Source organism: Seriola dumerili, unplaced genomic scaffold, assembly GCF_002260705.1.
Source record: "Seriola dumerili isolate Sdu_G_001 unplaced genomic scaffold, Sdu_1.0 BDQW01000191.1, whole genome shotgun sequence".
Taxonomy (NCBI): Eukaryota; Metazoa; Chordata; class Actinopteri; order Carangiformes; family Carangidae; genus Seriola; species Seriola dumerili.
This window is the reverse complement of record NW_019174446.1, coordinates 7,304,422-7,323,513: the sequence shown is the minus strand read 5'-3', so window position 1 is coordinate 7,323,513 and position 19,092 is coordinate 7,304,422. Positions and strand designations below refer to the sequence as shown.

Sequence of the window (19,092 nt, the reverse complement as noted above, 5' to 3'; positions counted from 1 at the left end):
AATGCAAATATTTTTCAAACTTAAAACAACAAGGTTTGTAACACAGAGCCACAGAAGACATTATACAACTGTTGTCAGAGCAATATGGTTTTTGCTAAATACATGACTTCCTCTTCTAAGCTTTTTGCAGCCCTATATGAGCATTGCTATTTCCTGCACTGGAAATAATTGTGCCCAAGTGTAAAAGAGGTTGGTGAATTAGTATGGTTGTTATGTGTGGCTGAGTGACTGCTAATAATAAATTAATTTAACAAAACAAACAAATTAAGGAATGGGAGTTTTGGTATAGAATTGTTCAGGATTTTTTTGGTCTGAAATGGTTAAAATTGTTCTGGCGACTGATCTGGACTTTGGAGGCTGATGTCCTCTGATGATTTCCTCTAATGATATATTATGCAGTTCTCACTTTTCTAGAAAGTGCTGCAAAATCGACATGTGCACATACAACAACACTCACACATTCAGAACGTGCAGACGTGGAGACAATTAAAAGTGTAGTTTCAGCTCTTAGATTCCTGTCTCTGAAAACAAAACAAATGTACATTTGCACAACTTTGTTTGACCAATAAATGACTCATAGTTTCACCGTGGGACCTTTTCTTTTTTCCGTTTTTTCTTTTTTGCAAATATCAAAACACTCCTTGATTTCTCATACAGTACTTTCATTGCTCATCGTCCTACAACTCAGGCCTGTCTTATAAGAGCTGACTTTGTGACAACCCTTGCAGCAGATACTCAGCCACACTGCGCTTTATACTTATTGATTACGTCAATTAACCTTACCACCACACCCCACCTCTCTTCTCACATTATTTTATAATCACAAATATTTTTATCTGTGCTTAATCATTAGACACAGACAGTGAACAGGGAACAGCCCTGCATCACACACCAGCTGCATTTCCTGGACCTGGCTGCTAAGTTGCACTGGTGTGGTGGGAGTGGTGAAAACTGGAGTTTGTGTACTTTGCTCCTCCCATGTCTCCTCCTTCTCTCACTCTCTGTTTTGTTGGGGTACACCACTCCTGTTCCTGTGGACCAATCACTCTTTAGATATCTCACACTCACCACACACATCTTTGTGCGCTCTCTCTCTCAGTTGCTTTGCTGCTCCCCTGTTTCCTGCTGTGTTTCTTCATCCCTTCTTCAGAGTCATCTCACTCCCACTCCCAACTAGGAACTACAAACCAGCTCTTTACGGTAAGAAACAAACAGATCTCCTCTTTCTTCTTTCTCCATGTGCATTTATTTACCTGTTAACAAAACATGTATCTGCTATAAATAAAAACGCCCTCATGCACAAGGGGTTAATTCATACAGGTAAGCCTGCTTAATTATGTAACCTTGCATGTTCTAATCTGATCTGTTGGGGTGTGTTATTGTTCAACTGTTTTTACTTCATTTCCCAACCTCATAAGGACCAGTCCCTACAAGCAGAAACAACAACATGTGTCATTATGTATGAGTTTTTTTATTCCCACATGGCTGTCTTTCACACTGGGTATTGTCAGTGATGAATCTTGAATGCAATTTTTCTGAAGAGCACCACTCATTTTTATCACCTAGTTCACTTCCCTTTACTCTGAGTGTCTCCACATTTTACCAATTTGTTATGTATTGTAAATTAGTACAATAAAGTTTATTGAAGCGTAAAACATAATTGAGAGAAATCACTGATTAAAAAAAAAAACATGAGAAAGGCGTAAAACCACAAGTTACATTAATGGGAGAAACTGACGATTTAGTTGTAGTAATGCACACATTGTCCACAAACTGAATTTCAATACCTGAGAGTAATTTCTTGAAATAATTGGTTTCTAATCATGGGGAGCTGCAGAAAGTCACTGACATCGCGCCAGTATCCTGGAGCCAGCAGGACAACACTGATGTTATGGTATATGACTAACCACCAACCGCCCTGCAAAGCCAGAGATCAATGAGCTCATGTTACTGTGTGCTGTTAGAGAGGTTTTTCTTCATCCTGAAATGGACAATGTGGAAAATAATCAAAGAGTATGGCTATAAAGAAAAATTACCCATACTGAAAAACCTAGAAGGTCAACTATGTCACATGCATGAAAGTGAAGTGTTCAGCAGAGGGAAAGCAGCATCTGCCCCAGACATTAGACATGTTGTGTCACCTGGTTCTAATCATACCTTGTCTAACCACTTCAACGCGCTTGTTTCTCACTGATGTTGCTGTGGAAACTTTAAATGCTGTAATTTAAAACAATAACAAACATTGTCAATGAGGTGTTTTCACAGTATGCTGATAATGCAGAAGTCCAATATTTATTTTGGGATATTACGGCTTAAAATGAAATTTAGAGAAATGTTGAAAACATGAGCTGTAGAGAGAGATAGATGATTGTGTTGCTCCTTACTTTAACAATTCTTTGATAGTGTGATAATCACATCCATAACAAGGCTGACACAGCAATATCTAATAGCTCTAGACAGAGACAAGGTTGTAATTTCAATGTCGCAACCATGATGACCAATTGCTAAAAAAAACAGCATGATGTAGCAAGAGGTTTAGGTAAAGGATGGTTGAATAATATTCATTGCTGTTTTATTTTTAAGACTCATTTATTTTTCCATGACTCAGTAAAGAAAACTATGCAACTTCCACCTTACTATTTTTACTAGAATGTATTCAGTCCTTACTATTACATAACATGACATTGCTAAGCTTAGTTGTAGCTTTAAATATAGATAATCTTCACATAGTACGCATACCAACTTGCACAGTTGAAGATGGCATAAATAGCATGCAAGGAAAAAAGAATAAATAAAAAAAAGTGAGTAGCAGTGAGTAGTGGGTTTGTGTTCAATAACAAAGAGATGCATTTCGTGTTACAGATTGTGTTGTGACCTGTAACTGCAGCCAGTCTGTGTGAACACATGAGAAAAGCATGTGAGAGGCCAGAGGAACAACAGTCTTGCATAAGAGAAATCTTGGTTTTTTTCAACCCATATATGTGTACATTTTCTTCATCAAGGCACACATGGTGGATCTGGCATGACGCACTGTTTACTGCAGTTGAATATAAACTTGAAACTCAAACAGAGCAGTTTCTAGCATGAATATGATCAAAGTTTGACTGAAGGAATCTTTCTCTGTGGTGATTATTTGTCCTTGGCCTGAGGCTTAAAGTTTGTTTGTTCTAGATTTTAATGTAAGTACTGAATTTCTGGCTGCTTCTTCACAGCCATTAGAAAGAGTTAAACACACAACATGTGAAAAACTTCAATTGCAGGTTTTGCCTGTCCACTAGGGTTTGAACAATATTGAAATCTAGCAGCAATTTTATGTCCAGTGTTATATATCTCAATGCCATTTCACTCTAAACAAGTTCTGTCAATCATTGTTGTGTCTTATATTAGAGGGATACATAATTCATCCGGTATGGCTATCATTCATGCTGCACCTGCAGTTTAAGTTCATATAAATAACTCAACCAATATCGTTGAGAGAGCTGTTTGTCTGTTTCATGTACTATTATTTCTCATCATCACTTTCACAGCCACATCATCACTTTGAGAGCTGAGATGGTTTTAGTGAGAACCATGCTCCTTTTTTTTTCATTTCTTGCCAACAGGAAATGGCATCGAAGCGGCAAGTGGGCTACAAGTGTTGCATAGCAGGAGTGGTGCTCCTGCTGTTGACCAGTATTGCCGCCCTTATTGCTGTTGCTGTCATCCAAGACACCTGGAGTTTTAAAGAGTACACATTAGAGGTGAGCACACACATGCACATACACAAATGTCCACAGATGCACACATATTCTTATAGAAACGTACCCTTTGACTGCAGATTTTCAAACAAAAGTTACACACATCCATATACAGAGAGTGTGACATAGGCTGGTATACAAGCATATACTTTAGCCAACACCCACTTAGTTGTAAATATGACTCTGTTACCAGATATTATCCAGATGTCAGGGTCAAGGACAGAAGTTTCCACGTGTTAGCTTAGTGACAGATGGTGGTCTTGAGAGAGAATGTGGGGCTTTTTTTTAAAGGGGTGCTGGAGGGGTGGTGGTGGGCGGGTGGGTGTAACAGCAACCGCTCTGTAGTTTAATGCAGTCTTTATTGTCTCGGCTCTTTGTCAGATTAACAACATCAAAAAAATGAGAAATGTTACCTTGTGATGTTACTTTTTTCTGTCTTCTCCTCCTCAGTACGGCATAGTGATAGACTCGGGTTCATCTCGCTCCAATGTGTACCTGTACGCGTGGCCCGGGGAGAAGGAGAATGAAACAGGAGTAGTGACTGAGATAAAGAACTGTAGAGTTTCTGGTGAGTCATTGTCTCTACAACGAGAAGAGCACATTGTGGCTTTTGCACGTAAAACATGTACATCAGTAATCTTTCTATTACTGAGTTAAAAAAAAGAGTGAAAAGATTATTAAAATGAAAGGACACGAATAAATTTGAGTACAGGATGCAATAAAGAGAAAAATGAAAGCTGGGAGCTTATGATCATTTTGAAATGAGACGTAAGTCCATCAGCATTTAAGTTAAAAATGTTAGAAATTCATTTGCCCAGGGTTTTTACTTTTGTTTTCGTGGCCTTTACTTATGAATAGGATTTTAGCTTGGCCTTGTGCCCACAGGTGATGGAATCTCAGAGATGAAAGTTGACCCAGAGAAAGATGCTAAGTCATTGAAAGCATTCAGTGATTGCATGGGTGAAGTCATGAAAGCCATTCCTGCTGCAAAACACAACACCACACCCCTCTTTCTAGGAGCTACAGCTGGAATGAGACTGCTACGGTAAGAAAGTGTCAAAATAACTGATAGCTTTAGGATATTCCCTCACTGTTACTGAGGCTATTGGAGAATGGCAGGAAGGATCAGAGCAATTTAATCTCGCATGTTTTTTCCCGAAGCCTACTGAGCAGTAAAAATATGTTCACACTACATGGTGGGGCAAAGATAGTGTAACAGCCATGCTGGGAAGTTCTTCTCACAGCAGTGTATATGTGCATGAGATGATTACTGAGCTATGAAGGTCATAAAATCCATGCCAATTGTCCAAGGGCTGATTTGATGCTTCACTCTGCACAGTGCTGTGGTCACTACTTGTACTGACTTGCCCGCACTGAATAGATAAAAGGTTGAGCACAGGGAAACATTCAGTAGGTTTGTTTTTGGTTTTTGTTTTGCTTGCTTCAGTTTCATAGAAATCAGTCTAAAAATCCAGTCAAAATACTCCACATTTTAGATTTGAGTAAATCCATTGTTTCAATTCTCGGGATGTTACAACTGAGGTTGTTGTTATAGACATTTTGGGAAATGTGCTTATTCCCTTTTTTGCCTTGAGTTAGATGAGACGATTGATATTACTCCAGTGAGTGTATGGTAAATATGAAGACAAGCCAGAGACGATTAGCTTAGCTTAGCATAGAGACTGGGAGCCGGGCACAACTAGTCTGGCTCTGTCCAAAGATATAATGATTTCTCAAAGATAACCTCACAGTGACAATACCCTGGTTTTGAATGTATTAAACAAACAATGATATATTGTGTTAATTACTCAGCTTTAAAGTTACTGATAGGCTAAGATTTACCTTTGGACAGAGCCAGGCTGGCTCCTTCTCCTTGTTTTCAGACTACATGCTAACTGTCTGGCTTCATCTTAACATTTAGTGAAAATACATGAAATTGGTATCTCATCATCTAGCACTTGACAAGAAAGCAAATGTGTGTTTTTCCAAATGTCAGACTTGTCCCTTAATGATACTGTTTCCATTTTTGAATGTTATTCTGTTTCTTTTTTGCCCTAAGTGAGAGGGATGAACAGAGGTCCAATGAAATCCTGGCTAGTCTCAGAGAGTACCTGATTTCTTTTCCCTTCGCCTTCCAAAATGCCTCCATCATCACTGGTCAAGAAGAAGGCCTATATGGGTGGATCACTGTCAACTACCTCATGGGAAACTTCTTCGAGGTAAGACAATGGCATTGATCTATCTGATCCATCTGCTACACAAGCACACATGTTTGTCATATACTGTTTCATCATAACCTTTACCATTATACTTGCAGAAAAACCTGTGGAACACCTATGCACGGCCAGAAGGGGGAAAGACAGTAGGATCCATGGACCTTGGTGGGGCATCGACCCAGATTGCCTTCGTAGTCGATGATGATCTCAGAGGACCAGACTACATGCATATCAAACTATACGGTTACCCATACAATGTCTACACACACAGTTTCCTCTGCTATGGCAAAAATGAGGCTGAGAAGAGGATTCTGGACAAAATTGTTCGGGTACACAGTGTGTGTGTGTGTGTGTGTGTGTGTGTGTGTGTGTGTGTGTAGAAGAAATTGATTGAAGGTCAAACCTTTAAAAGGGTTGTGTTTCTTTCCTGTTTCCTATGTGTTTTTACGTTTATGTTTTAATGCGTGTGGCAGAGGGGATGTGTACTTTGTTTTGCTTACATGTGTAAGTCAAACTCCATTAAGGCCAAGTAAAGAATTGATTGATGAACAGTGCTGTTCCCTGAGCTGCTAACAGGGAGGAGGGAGACCAGTCAAAGATGCATTATGTCATTAAAAATATTGATTGAACTGTTAATGTCGTCAAGTTAGTCTGCGAGAAATGCATTATTTCTGGTTGCTTATAGCTTCATTCTTGAGACTAATAGTATTTGTAGAAGGAGAAATATGCCATGCTGTGAGAATATGTAATAAATTTGCAACAGTGTCCTGGTATCAAATGTTAACTTTAAAGTTTATAATTACATCAGGACCTGTATGTGATACTAAACACACTGTATAGATGATGTGTCTGTAAATGTGTATCTCCTCTTATCTCTTCCTGTCCACCTCTTTCTTGTAGTTTTAATTTCCTCATCTTCCACTCCTTCTTTTGATATTTTCTTCCTCCTCTCCATGTTTCAGGAATCATCTAACCCAACCTACATTATGAACCCCTGCTACGCTGAAGGATACAACATCACATATAACGCCTCATTTATTTATGACACAGAGTGCACAAAGAAACCAAAAAACTACAACCCAACTCAAGAAATCTTCATGGTGGGAGCCCCTGACTCAAACAAGTGTGGGAGCATAGTGAAGTCCATATTTGATTTCAAGACCTGTTCTTCATCCCACTGTTCTTTCGACGGGGTCGAGCAGCCACCAGTCACTGGAGAGTTTATGGTAACACACAATGCAAATATAACACATGAAAGTGAAATCAAAACAACTTACTCTGTGTGTCTGCTGTTCCTCCCAGGCATATGCTGGATTCTTCTACACTGCTAGGGCTCTGGGGATTAACGGTTCATCGGATCTTGATCAATTCAACTCCTCAGTGAGCAAATTCTGCCACACACATTGGACAGTGGTAAGTTCTTCAAACTGGTATACAACAATAGTAATAAGAAATGAATGCTGGAAGGAAGCTCCCATATCTGGAGCATCTGAACCTGGGCTTTTACGAACCTTTTCTTAACAGACAGACACTTTTGTTTGGAGGCGTTCTCTTGTCTGTATTCTCTCCCACCTTCTCAGTAGGGGAGGTTAGGGCTCAACGGAAACCCTTGTCTCTGACTGTGCACAGCTTTCTCCGTCAGCACTGACTCTACTGTCAGTTCCTGTCGGATCCTAATGGTGACGCCAAAATTTTGGTGGCAATTCTTTTTAAGTAAAGACTCAAACCAGAACATATCTTTCTGAGTTTCACTCTCATGCTTGCAAGTGGGCACGAAACTTATTACAGATACTGTGACAGGCTGAGAGCCACTTCCTTTTCTTGTTTTGTTCTGGGGTTTTTTTCATGCTTTTATTGGACAGTGACAGATGAAAGATGGGAAATGCAGGGAGAGAGAGTAGGGGAATGACATGCAACAAAGGGAGTCGAACCGAGTACTTTTGTGCCAACATGCTATCAGGTCGCCCCGAGCCACTTCCTCTTTCCTCAAGCTTGGTTTTTATAGATGAAGAGAAAACAAATGTGGCACGCTCTTGCCCACAGTTATCCTATCTGTCACACAGTTTCATAACACAGCACTTTAAATGTTGATTATAGCATTTTAACTGCTGATCATTATATTTTTGGCATCACCGGGGCCAGCCCCATAAACACGAATGTCCATGACTGACTGACTGACTGAGTGATGAAGTCAGACCACTGGTCAGCCAAATGCTGCACGACTGGGTGATAAGGTTACATCACTGGTCGGTCGGCCGGCCGAGAGTTTGCCATTGGTCAATTCTTTCAGAATGATTTGCTGCGAACAAGCAACATATTTGTCGCTACATAAACCAAGTTTTCAGTCCCTTTAGCAACTTTTTTTTTTTCAAAGAAGCACCCAGCAACAAATCTAATGACTTTTTAGACAAAGCTTTGCTAATTTCTGTAGAAGAGAGTTGTCAGTATTTCCCTTTCCTTCCACAGCCACACTTCTCCTTGCTGACTGCACAGTTGATGTGAATGAGCTTCTTTCTCTCTGAGAGATCATTTTACATGTAAATATAGCCAAAATCACAGCACACTCTTTGTCGACGTTGCAGTTATAAAATCAGGATTTTAGCATTGCAGAGCAGCAGCTTGGAAATGTCTTGGAAGTGACTGCTGGTTAACATGCAGTCTTAATGGGCTGCATTTCGCTCAAACTTGTTCTGTTGTCTGACACCAGAAACTGAAAAATATGCAACATGTATTAAAATATGTGCGAGCACAGGGAGGAGGAGAGCAGCGAAAAGATAAAGGGCTGAAACTGGCTGGCTAGGCAGAATGCAAATCAGAATGGTCCAGCCATACTAGGTTTTGACCAGTCTTGTTCGACTACAGCAATAAATAACAGTGAAAATCTAAGAGAAGGGAAAAGGTAGAACAGAAGAGTGACAAGGATGAGAGGGGAAAGAAAGACAGGAAGAAGAAAAAGCAGAGGGGAAGACAGCAACAAGGAAAGAAAAAAATTGACACAGAGACAGAAATGTACAAAATAGTAACTGAGAAAAACAGAATATTTTTCCTCAGGCAGCATACTTGCTTTGACACCACTGACTCAGGTGTGGCAAGCTGTCTGACCGCATTTTCATGTTTAGTGTTTCAATGCATGATGTCATAACACTTATCCAGCAGCATAAGTTCCCAAGAAAGTGGATGCATTATTATATTATTAGTTATTATACAATTTTATGATTTTAAACAAGAGAGTATTTCTGCCATGTAGTGTAAGAGTGGATATTTTCTATATCGCAGTGGCTCTTTTCAGTGTCATTTAGACACAAGTATCTAACCTCTAACTGCTTTCAACTGTTTTGTTTGAAAAAATCCTTCTAGATGGATGAAGTTGTAAGTTGAAATCAGTCTTGATTACACATTGTTTTTGTCGTGTCTTGGTCTTTCATCGTTGTCTTACAACATTGATATTTTGTCAATATCATTCATTTTCATTCACTTGAATCATTGTTTGTCCTGATCACAGGCTAAACTCGGATCTTTATTTCTCCTTCTTTCAGCTGAAGCAAGAAAAGACATGGATCTCTGACAGATACCTTAAGACCTACTGTTATGCAGCTCACTACGTCTTCTCTTTGCTGGGAGATGGATACAAGTTTGACAAAGAGACGTGGAAAAACATTAACTTTGAAAAAGAGGTTGGTTGAACAAAATGCACAACATAATTTTCACCAAGACGTCTCTGCATTCCTATATTCTTGCAACAAAATAATACTCATATTTAAAGAAGGAAAATAAAAGAACATCCATCAGAATATGTCCATCACAGGATTTTGATGTGAGTTGCTGCAGTTGAGCTGTCACCAGCAACTCACGCACAGACACAATAATTAACAGCCTTTAATGTACACAAGTGTGAATGAGGCCACCCACTGACATCTATTAAAGATGGATGGATGACACACCAATCATCTGTGCTGAAAAGCTTGAGTAAAAGCCAGACAATGTATTGCCCCGGGATACCCTGAGGGTGCGGAGCGTCTTCTACAATGGAACTCCCTCAGCAGCAGAAGGGGATTCCTGGTCTGTGACACTCATTCACTCATGAGTCATAAAGTCGCACATTGCAGCCGCAGTTTCCAAATTGCACGGCAGTTACCCTTTCGACAAGAACGTTCCTCAACAGCTGGCAATGATCCCAATTTTCAGTCCCACCAACAAGAGAGTTAGTGTGCTGTGTGTGCTATGTAATGCCTTTGGGGTGTCTGGGAGTCTCATGGCTGATCGTTGGCTGTCGTTTTTAGAGGAAGTTACTAAACAGACACACTTGGATTCTTTGCAGGGCTGTTATTTGGGGGCTATTACTCATATTTTTGCCCTGGAGCTGGAACTGTTTGACTTTTTGACAGGATTGTGTGACATTCTCAACTTCTCCACACATGCAAAGTGATGTATTAGTCGACTGATGTAAATTTCCTAGTGAGATAAACAGAAAATCTTTTCTCTTCTCCTCAGGTAAAGAAAACCAGCATAGGTTGGAGTTTGGGCTACATGCTGAGTATGTCCAACATGATCCCGTCTGAAGTGAAACAGATCTCCCCCATGACAAACGGCGTCTTTGCCGGCCTTATATTTCTATTTTCAGCACTAACCATTGTGACTTTCATTGTAGTTTTCATCATTCTCGTTCGCACCTGCTACTGAGAGTGTAAGTTACAAAGGGAATGAATGACCTGCCACTGAAAGGGGATGGTGTGATCCTATAAGGTACTGGAGAGTGCTATAGTTACGAAGTTGTGTTTTTTTTATTTTCAGCCTGAGTCATTTACTGCCTTCTATTTCAATTAAGAGACCTTCTGAAAAATTAAGAGCTTTTACATGAAAACCTCTCACTGTGTATGCATTCAGGGTCTTTGAGTCTTTGAACCAGGTTCAGAAAACACAGTTCATTTTGTACCTCAGGGAAACTCACATAGATTTAAGTCATAGGATCGTTTTCCGGGTAAAAAGGGTGCCACAGCGGTTGCCTGGATAATGCAAGAGCATCCAGACATGTCCATGTCCTTGTTCTTGTTGCACGCTGTGTAATCTGAAAACTGTTTAATCTTAAAATGAGATTCACAATTGTGTGCTCACATGCACACTTGGACCCCTCAGGCAAAAAGCATGATGTATTAACTCAATTACTATGTTTTGTCTCCTGTTTTATACATGTAATTGCACTGAATGCATTTATGTAACATACAAAAAGGTAGCACTTTGCTGCGGCTTTATTGTAGTGTTTTATACTGTGTATCTGAAACTATAACTACACAGCAAAACTCTACATTTATTGAATGAATGAAAATCTCCCTAATAAGTAATGTAATGAATGTACAATTTGCCATTGTTTTCTTATGATTTTGCAAACTAAATACATGTTACGTTAAGTCAGAAAGTTGTATACAGTCTGTTTCCAAATTTAATTTCTGAGTTTGGGACAGCAGCCAACCAGTTACAGAAAATGTGTGTGCGAAGTGTTGTTTTTTCTGACTTGGTGTTGTTGCACATCTGGGAAGGTTTTCTTCCTGTACTACTTACAGATAAGTACTGTCTGTACTGACAATTCACACATATGCAGTTTTCAGTGTAATCCATATGCAGTCCTCATGTAATATGAAATATGTCAATATGTAGCCTTTCATGAGAAATGTAATCAACAGAAACTAGTCTACTGAAATAAAGTTTGATGACAAATCCAAACAATTGGATTATTTTTTTCGTTTTTTTTTTTTTTTTGAGACCCTGAAACCTGGTGTCTAGACGGTAAAGGTGTAGGCTACAGTAACTAAAAGGGAGCCATGAATTTGACTGATTGAGCTGTGAGTTAGTCCAAAACATTTCACTGGCGGTTGATTGGCAAGTATTACAAAATATAAGTGTGTGTGTGTGCGCGCGCGAGTCATTTGCCATTCTGTATACATTCCCTCTATTTGTGGAGCATTTTCAGTGGCGTTGTTGTCTCTGCACCGGAGTGGAAGAGAGGATATGCATGATTCTCATATGATGAACTGACTGTACTGGGTCTGTTTTGATAATTCTCTCTCTATACAGTATATAATAAGCTTAATGACTAACAGTATGTTTTGTGGCATCCTAACTTACCTTACAGATGTAATGAGCTCAGCATGTTATTTAATTTAATACCAAACACTTAAACCACAGGTGGCTCCCTCTTCTAATTGAATTAGCGGAAGAGACAGTTAAGTAAAATTATGCCTGTTTGAATTTAATGCCTCTGTTTCATGTCTGTCAGCTGACCAACTGTAAAATCCTGGGTGACTTGTTAAAACTGCACACAAACAACACACACGAACACAAACAGCTTGTCAACCTTTCACTTAAACTGTACACAACAGTGCACTCTAGTGGTGCTGTCTTGTACTCGCCGAATATACAAGATGAGTTGTTGACTGTTTGAAACATTTTTTTATTGAAAGATTTGTCTAAAAAGAAAACAAAAAGAAAAGAGACATTTGGAACTACAGCAATATCCACTGGTTCTACAGACACTCTCAGAATCACAATTTGAAAGACATGGGAGGCATGTGACCAAGCAAATAAAAAAATAGCATCATCAAAGTTATTTCTGTTGCATCTTCTTTTACACACCTGTACAAAAAAGATCTCATAAATATTACTTTTGTTCTTGCTTTCTCTACTCTCTCTCTCTCTCTCTCTCTCTTTCTCTCATCTTTCAATAGGTTACTCTCGGTTAGAGGTTTGTATCTGCTTGATTTTGGTTGAACCATCCTTTTTCTGTTCATGTCTGTTCCTCTGTTTACATTAGCTTCCTTTCATTGGTGGAGAGTCAGGTCGGTGGGGCTTTGAGGACGTGACCAGCCAGTTAAAGTCCATTTAGTGTTTTCTTTTTTTTTTGCTTTTTGTTCTCAACTCATGCACTCTTAGTCAGTGCAAATAATCGTCTTTATCCCGGCATAAAATAGTCAATTCTGGGGACACACCTCTTCCACACCCACCCATTACAAGCTAGCCTCAATCCCCAATACTGAAAAGTGTTTAGCAGCTCACATATCATAATCAGTTCTCAAAAAAATAAGACAAAAAAAGGCAACACAAAAAAGATAAAAACTATCTCCTTGTCCTTCTAGGAGAATATACATAATCTGAAATGATTTTGTTCAACAGAAATGCCCTTTCATCTTACAGAGATCGTCGCCCTGCTCACATTTTCAATGGCTTGTGTTTGGCAAGACAGCGGTGTACAATAGTTTGGTGCGTGGACTGAGACTATGAGTTTCAAAATCATTAACTCTAGAGTGTTTTTCGGGAAGCCGTCATAATGAGCTACAGAAGCCAGTGTCGCCGTTCAGGATGTGAGATTGGTCGACGCAGCCTGAGGACGGTGTTGTTGGTGTGTACACGAGTTCAAACAGTACACACAAGTATTCCACAGGATTTAATGCCTTTCAGCCTCTTTACCACTTAAAATATACTACACCAACTTATTCCCAATAATATAGCTTCTGCTTTCAGTATCTCCATACCACAGGACGTATGGTCTCTCAATAGATGTTACGGCGCCACTTCAGATCATCACCACATTTGATCACATGACATAGGGAACATCTCAGAGAACCCTCCTCTGGTTGAGGCAACTTTGTTAAACACCTCCTGCATGTGCTCGGTCACTGGTAAAATCAGCTCACACCAACAGCGTGAAAAGCAAGGAAAAAAGATTCAGCAACATAAGGAAGATCTCTTCACTACTTAGTTTCTTCATCTTTGGTATAAAATATGCCACCTGGAGGCTGCGTTTGTTCAACAGTTAAGAAAGACTCAAGAAACTGTCAACAGTTTTACTAAAACTATTGCTTTTTGCACATTTAAAAATCCTTGCGTTTTTTTCTCTGCTTTTTCTCAAAGTCAGAAATGTTCCTTTTTTTTTTTTTTACTTTTCTTTTTGCAGTGAGACAAGCAAAGCAGGCAAAGCAAAAACATATTTTTGAAAGGTAAAAAGACCAAAAACCAAAACAAACAGAAAAAAAAAAATACAAATGCAATGGACAAACAGAACTTTTATCCCATGATTAAACTAAACTGCATTTTCCAGGGAGAGGTGGATTCACCTTTTCCACAAGTCGCATTAAAGAAGATTTTTTTTTTCCTATGAACCAACACCAGCTGCACTGCACCACATAATTTAAAATCATCTTCATACAAATACAACCTTTTTTTTTTTTTTTTTTTATCCTGTACAGATAGCTTCGTAGATTTTATCTTCAAGGCTCTCGGAAACTCCAAGAACCTCTCAAATCATTCAATCACTCAGTCTTTTTTGTCTAATAATTCAACACTATGGAAACTTTTCCCCAAAGTTTGAGAAAATTAAGGCAATAAAGATTTACGAAAACATTGATATTCTAGAAAACTACTCAAATAATAAAAAGAATGAAAATAACGTAGCTTAATATCAAAGGAAGACAACCTGTTTTTTCTAGACTTTGCTTCCTTTCTTATTTTCTTTTTTTTTGATAAAAAAGTCTGAAAATCTACCTGCACATTCAAATGTTCTTTTTTTATGTACAGCTTGTTGGTTGAGTTTAGATTTCAGTCTATGTCTTCTCTTTTTCCTTTGGAGGCAAAGTCCATTCTCACGGTGAGAAATGATAAACTCAAAGTTGCAGACTGTGTTTGATTTCATCGTCCTCAGGTTCAGCAAACCATCATTTCTTTATTCTTCTGTCTTTTTCTTAGTTCGACCTTGTAAGAAATATAATTGATTTTTTTCTTCATTTTGTCTTTTATTTGGTGCCTGTGCACAGTGGAAGCATTCTCCCCTCAGTGTTGTCCATATCACCTCTTTTTCTTTGTCCCTGTTTCATTTTAATTCTCTCTGTGTCTCCAGCCCCTCAGTGCAGTCCTTCTAAAGGCAATGCAGCAATGATTCCTACCAATCTTGTTATCTAAAGGAAACAGAAAAACAAGTCAGTGAAAAAAAGGGTAACAGTGTTACTGTTTCTAAAGTGGGCACAACATTCTTTGTCCATTCACTGTGTGTAAAGGAGAACACCAGCAGGTTATCTGGGAAGCAGAAAAACAAGACAAACACAAGGACAGAGATAAAAATGGGGACGTTGTGTTTTACAAGCAAAGGCTGACACAACAAATGGCATAGCATTTTGTCTGTGCAACGCCTGCAAACTGTTGTCTTCTCTAGCTAATTATACTGCATGTACACACATTCAACATGATTGATTTCATTTGTAAATAGCAGTCTTAGCAAACACTGTTGTACTACACTGATGACTGCAAGATGTCCCTCTCTCTATCCAGGCTCTTTACCATACAGATACGCTCAACAAAACATCTTTAAATGACTAGTGTGACATTTTTGGAAGAACACTTATTCACAATCAATACGATCCTTGTGTCTGCACAGCAAACATGAAGCTACAGCCAGCAGCTAGTTAGCTTAGCATAAAAACTGGGAACAGGTGGAAGCATTTAGCCTGGCTATGTCAAAATGTCATACAATCCAAATTACAAGTCTCTATGAATTAATTTATTAAAAGTATGAAATATTGCAGCATATATAAGTTATCATTAAGTTCTCCCATAACCTGCTGTATACTATCAGAATCCCACACAGGTATCCAGCCTTCTTTTGTACTGTTATTGTAAATATAAAACACTTGAATACAACTTAACAGTGCAATGCAGGAGTGATATAGCAATGACGTCTCTGTACCAGATGTGCATTAAGAAAGTAATTAAAAAAAATACAGATTTCTACTCACTTAGTCTGCTGGTAAGAGTAGGCTGTGGCATGATCTCCTGTACTCTCCACTGACAAAGGCTGCTGCCCGCTGGCGTCCTGTGAGGATGGGGCGGCTGTTTGTGGAGATGGATCTGTCACCACGCCCTGACGCCAGAAGCACAGTTACAGAAATAAGTCAGATATGAAACAAACTCATGCGGTTAGAAGGTTTAATTCCAACCTTTGTTTGGAAGAAAAGTTCACTCAGAGAATCCAGACAGTTTACCAAAGGCAAAAAATTCACGCTCATTTTGGCAAATGTTATTCTTTGGGAATTAAGTGTAAATTAGTGACTGATCAACCACAATCTGTTATTATCAAGGCTTTCAACATGAAGTTCCCTCAGCAACAATAAATAAGTGACTGACACTAAGGTCTACCAAATTTTTAGTTTTAGTTTTCATTGAATGACACCATATTCATTCTAAGTAAAGCTACATTCATTAACACGTACTTAAACTGAGAGCAATAAACTGAGAGAATTATACTGTATAGTGTATATAATGTGGGTTATATGATACTCAATATTCAATTTTACATTTGTTTTTTGTCTTGACAACAGCATACTGCAGATGTGGCTAAAAATGCTTTCTACCCCCTGCAATAAAACTTTTAAATACAGGCCTGCACAGTACAGGCTGCTGCATGAAGTTGGACTACGGAGTAACCAGTACAAAGTCAATAAACAACTTCTTCTTTTTGTCCTTACTTCCACTGTGATGGCAGAGGCAGGCACTGCAGTGTACTGGGGAATGTAGGTTCCTTGCATAGGAGCAGCTGCTGCAGCAGGCATGTACTGCAGAGAGAAAGAGGGACACACAAACAATATTATAATATAGGCACAAACAATATGTCCTCCAGAATCCTTGATTAAAAGAAGTGCCTGAAATTCCCACTGAGATGTGCGTTTTCTTTTTTTAACATTTCACAATAAATTAGATAAAAACAGTTTGGCCTCAGCCCAAGGTCATCACATAATTCTTCTCAACAGGAAAAGGCATTTCCCTAAATGGCAATAAGTTTTACAATTACAGCTGATGGCAGAAATCTCTACCGACTAATCATATTAAATATATTATAACTAAAAATGTAAACACATACACATACATGCAGAGCAAGATGGGTTGGAGGAGATAAAGCTGAGACTCACAGTGCCTGTAGTGCCCAGAGACAGGTGGTTCATCTGCTGGGTGAGAGGAGCCATAACACTGGAGGGGTGAAGAGACAAACTGGGCTCTATGGCCGCGGCTGGAGTGATGACAGCACCCTGAGGCAGGAGGGACAGAAGGAAGGAAGGACACATCACCAACTGGGTTACAGACACTGTTGTACAAACTACTGAGGACAAACTATTATCCACTCACCAGAATATCACGTAGGAAACACACGTCAAAGTCGCAATACAAACGACATATAATGTGTTAATCAGTGAGCTTTAGAGGAGATGGTAGGCAGATTTCTTTTACTATAGGACAGGGCCAGGCTTGCCGTTTCCCCCTGATTCCAGTCTGTGTACTAAACTAAGCTAAGCTAACTGTCTCATGGCTGTATTTTCATATTCATATCGACCTTCCCATCAAACATTCAGCAGGAAAGCAAATATGTGTACTTCCAAAATGTAGAACTATTCCTTTAACTCAGGGGAAAAGTACCACTCAAACTAGCAGGAATTATCACAGCAAAATATGTCACTTGAGGTGTTTACTGCCATGGCAAAAGAGGTTGGATTTTATGATATACAGCTAAAAAACAGCATTTTAAAACATGCAGCCAGAAGGAAAAGCCTAGACTTCCAACCCTGTTAAGTTTGATGACTGCAAATGGTTTGACTTTGTACGTGGCAAACGCAGCCAGTCAAGCGGCTTTGGCAGGCTTGACAGAACATGCTTCTGAATGGAGCAGAAAGGCTTTTACTGTAAATCTCCTCAATGTGAAGGGCTTTGATGCAGCCTAACACCTTGATGCACCGAGCTCTACTTTTCCAGTACAGCTCTGCCACAGACTCAACAGCTCTGTATAGATTTAATAGGAGACTCCTCAACACTGGGTGCTGAGGCGCCTGGCAACGTCTTTGCAGCGGTAAGCGCTGTTCATTTGTGATAGCTGTTTAACTACACTTCCCATGAGCACAGACAGCATCAGTGGATGTGTGTCAGGATCGCTCCAGAGAGGAGTCGGCACTTGTAGCTGCATGTTGAGACAGGACGTTAGAAGAACACAGGTATTAAATTTACGTATTTTAGGCACAAGCCCAGCTGTACGGCAGTTTCACAAGGAAGCTCGCAACAACACAAACACACAAGAGTAAACACGCACACACACACACACACACACACACACGCAGTAATGAAAGTTTTAGCTATGTGAAGCGTTCCTCTCGAAGGCACATACAGTCTGTCAGAGCTGTTCACAGTTGCGAATCTGTGATTGAAGATCCTTTTGTCTGCAAGCTTCATAGGGAGGCATTCACACACACACACACACACGCGCGCGCACACGCACACACAGACACACACGCACACACACAGCACAGATAGGGATTGTCAGAACTGTTAACAGTGGTGAGTGCTCTTCCTCCTGACTGCTGTCTTCATAGGGAGATCTGTTTGAAGAACACAGCAGCCTGGCTATCAGAAATGCTCTGTCAACACTGTCCTCGACATCACAAGTGAATGAGTGGCACTTGTTCTCTTTTTCTGCAAGAGCACACACACACTCACTCACACACACACACATACTGTACATATATATATATATATATATATGTGTGTGTGTGTGTGTGTGTGTGTGTGTGTGTATGAACGCAGAAGCATCCACACACAGATGCATCAGCAGATCTACCCACAGACCCACACAAAGCTTTGGCACAGGCAGGTAGATTTAGCTGCTAGAATCTTGCTAATACCCAAGCTTTTCATCCATCTATATAATATGTTCTCTAGTTTAATGATTTCTCATCCCCCCTCGCTCTTTCTCTCCCTTCATCCAATCTCGCAGCAGGCTTCCAGGCGGAGAGAAAGATGCATCAAGCAAAAGAAAACCCAGAATGACTAATTATCTGCTCTGATGTATAGCTGTACAAGTGTTAAACTTGCAATCTCTGCATGTATCTGTATGTGAACACTATGTATTAGTGGGCGTGTGATGTGTGGTAGAGCGTATGCATATATGTTAGTGTTTTCATGTATCAGACGAGCAATAAATGAGCACACGAGACAGACAGTCCCCCCCCCAGGACAGGAGAGAGACAAACACAAGATCTGCTTCAACTTTGAACTTGCTCGTTCTCTCACTCACTCGCTCACCCCCCCACCCCCACCCCCCCTTCCTCTCCTCTCCTTCT

At 39.7% G+C, this 19,092-nt stretch overlaps 2 protein-coding genes across 5 annotated transcripts in view; one reads left to right on the top strand and one right to left on the bottom strand.

Annotated features, from left to right (window-relative positions):
• The first annotated feature begins 1,063 nt into the window (after positions 1-1,063).
• On the top strand, positions 1,064-11,668 carry entpd3 (ectonucleoside triphosphate diphosphohydrolase 3). Its single transcript, XM_022753444.1, has 10 exons — positions 1,064-1,200; positions 3,603-3,740; positions 4,188-4,305; positions 4,623-4,782; positions 5,797-5,956; positions 6,055-6,282; positions 6,916-7,179; positions 7,256-7,366; positions 9,490-9,627; positions 10,445-11,668. Exons 2-10 carry the CDS (start codon positions 3,606-3,608, stop codon positions 10,631-10,633), a joined length of 1,503 nt encoding a protein of 500 aa, XP_022609165.1. The 5' UTR covers positions 1,064-1,200; positions 3,603-3,605; the 3' UTR covers positions 10,634-11,668.
• Positions 11,669-13,927: 2,259 nt separating this feature from the next.
• rbms3 (RNA binding motif single stranded interacting protein 3) overlaps positions 13,928-19,092 on the bottom strand; it is a 115,912-nt gene continuing 110,747 nt past the window's right edge. For 2 of the 4 annotated variants that reach the window (XM_022753348.1, XM_022753351.1), the window contains 4 exons: positions 16,900-17,016; positions 16,459-16,545; positions 15,730-15,854; positions 13,928-14,895 (listed from right to left, as the gene is read on the bottom strand). In XM_022753348.1, coding sequence (XP_022609069.1) covers positions 14,892-14,895; positions 15,730-15,854; positions 16,459-16,545; positions 16,900-17,016 — 333 coding nt within the window. In that variant the 3' untranslated portion in view covers positions 13,928-14,891. The other 2 variants (XM_022753349.1, XM_022753347.1) reach the window with 2 other exon arrangements.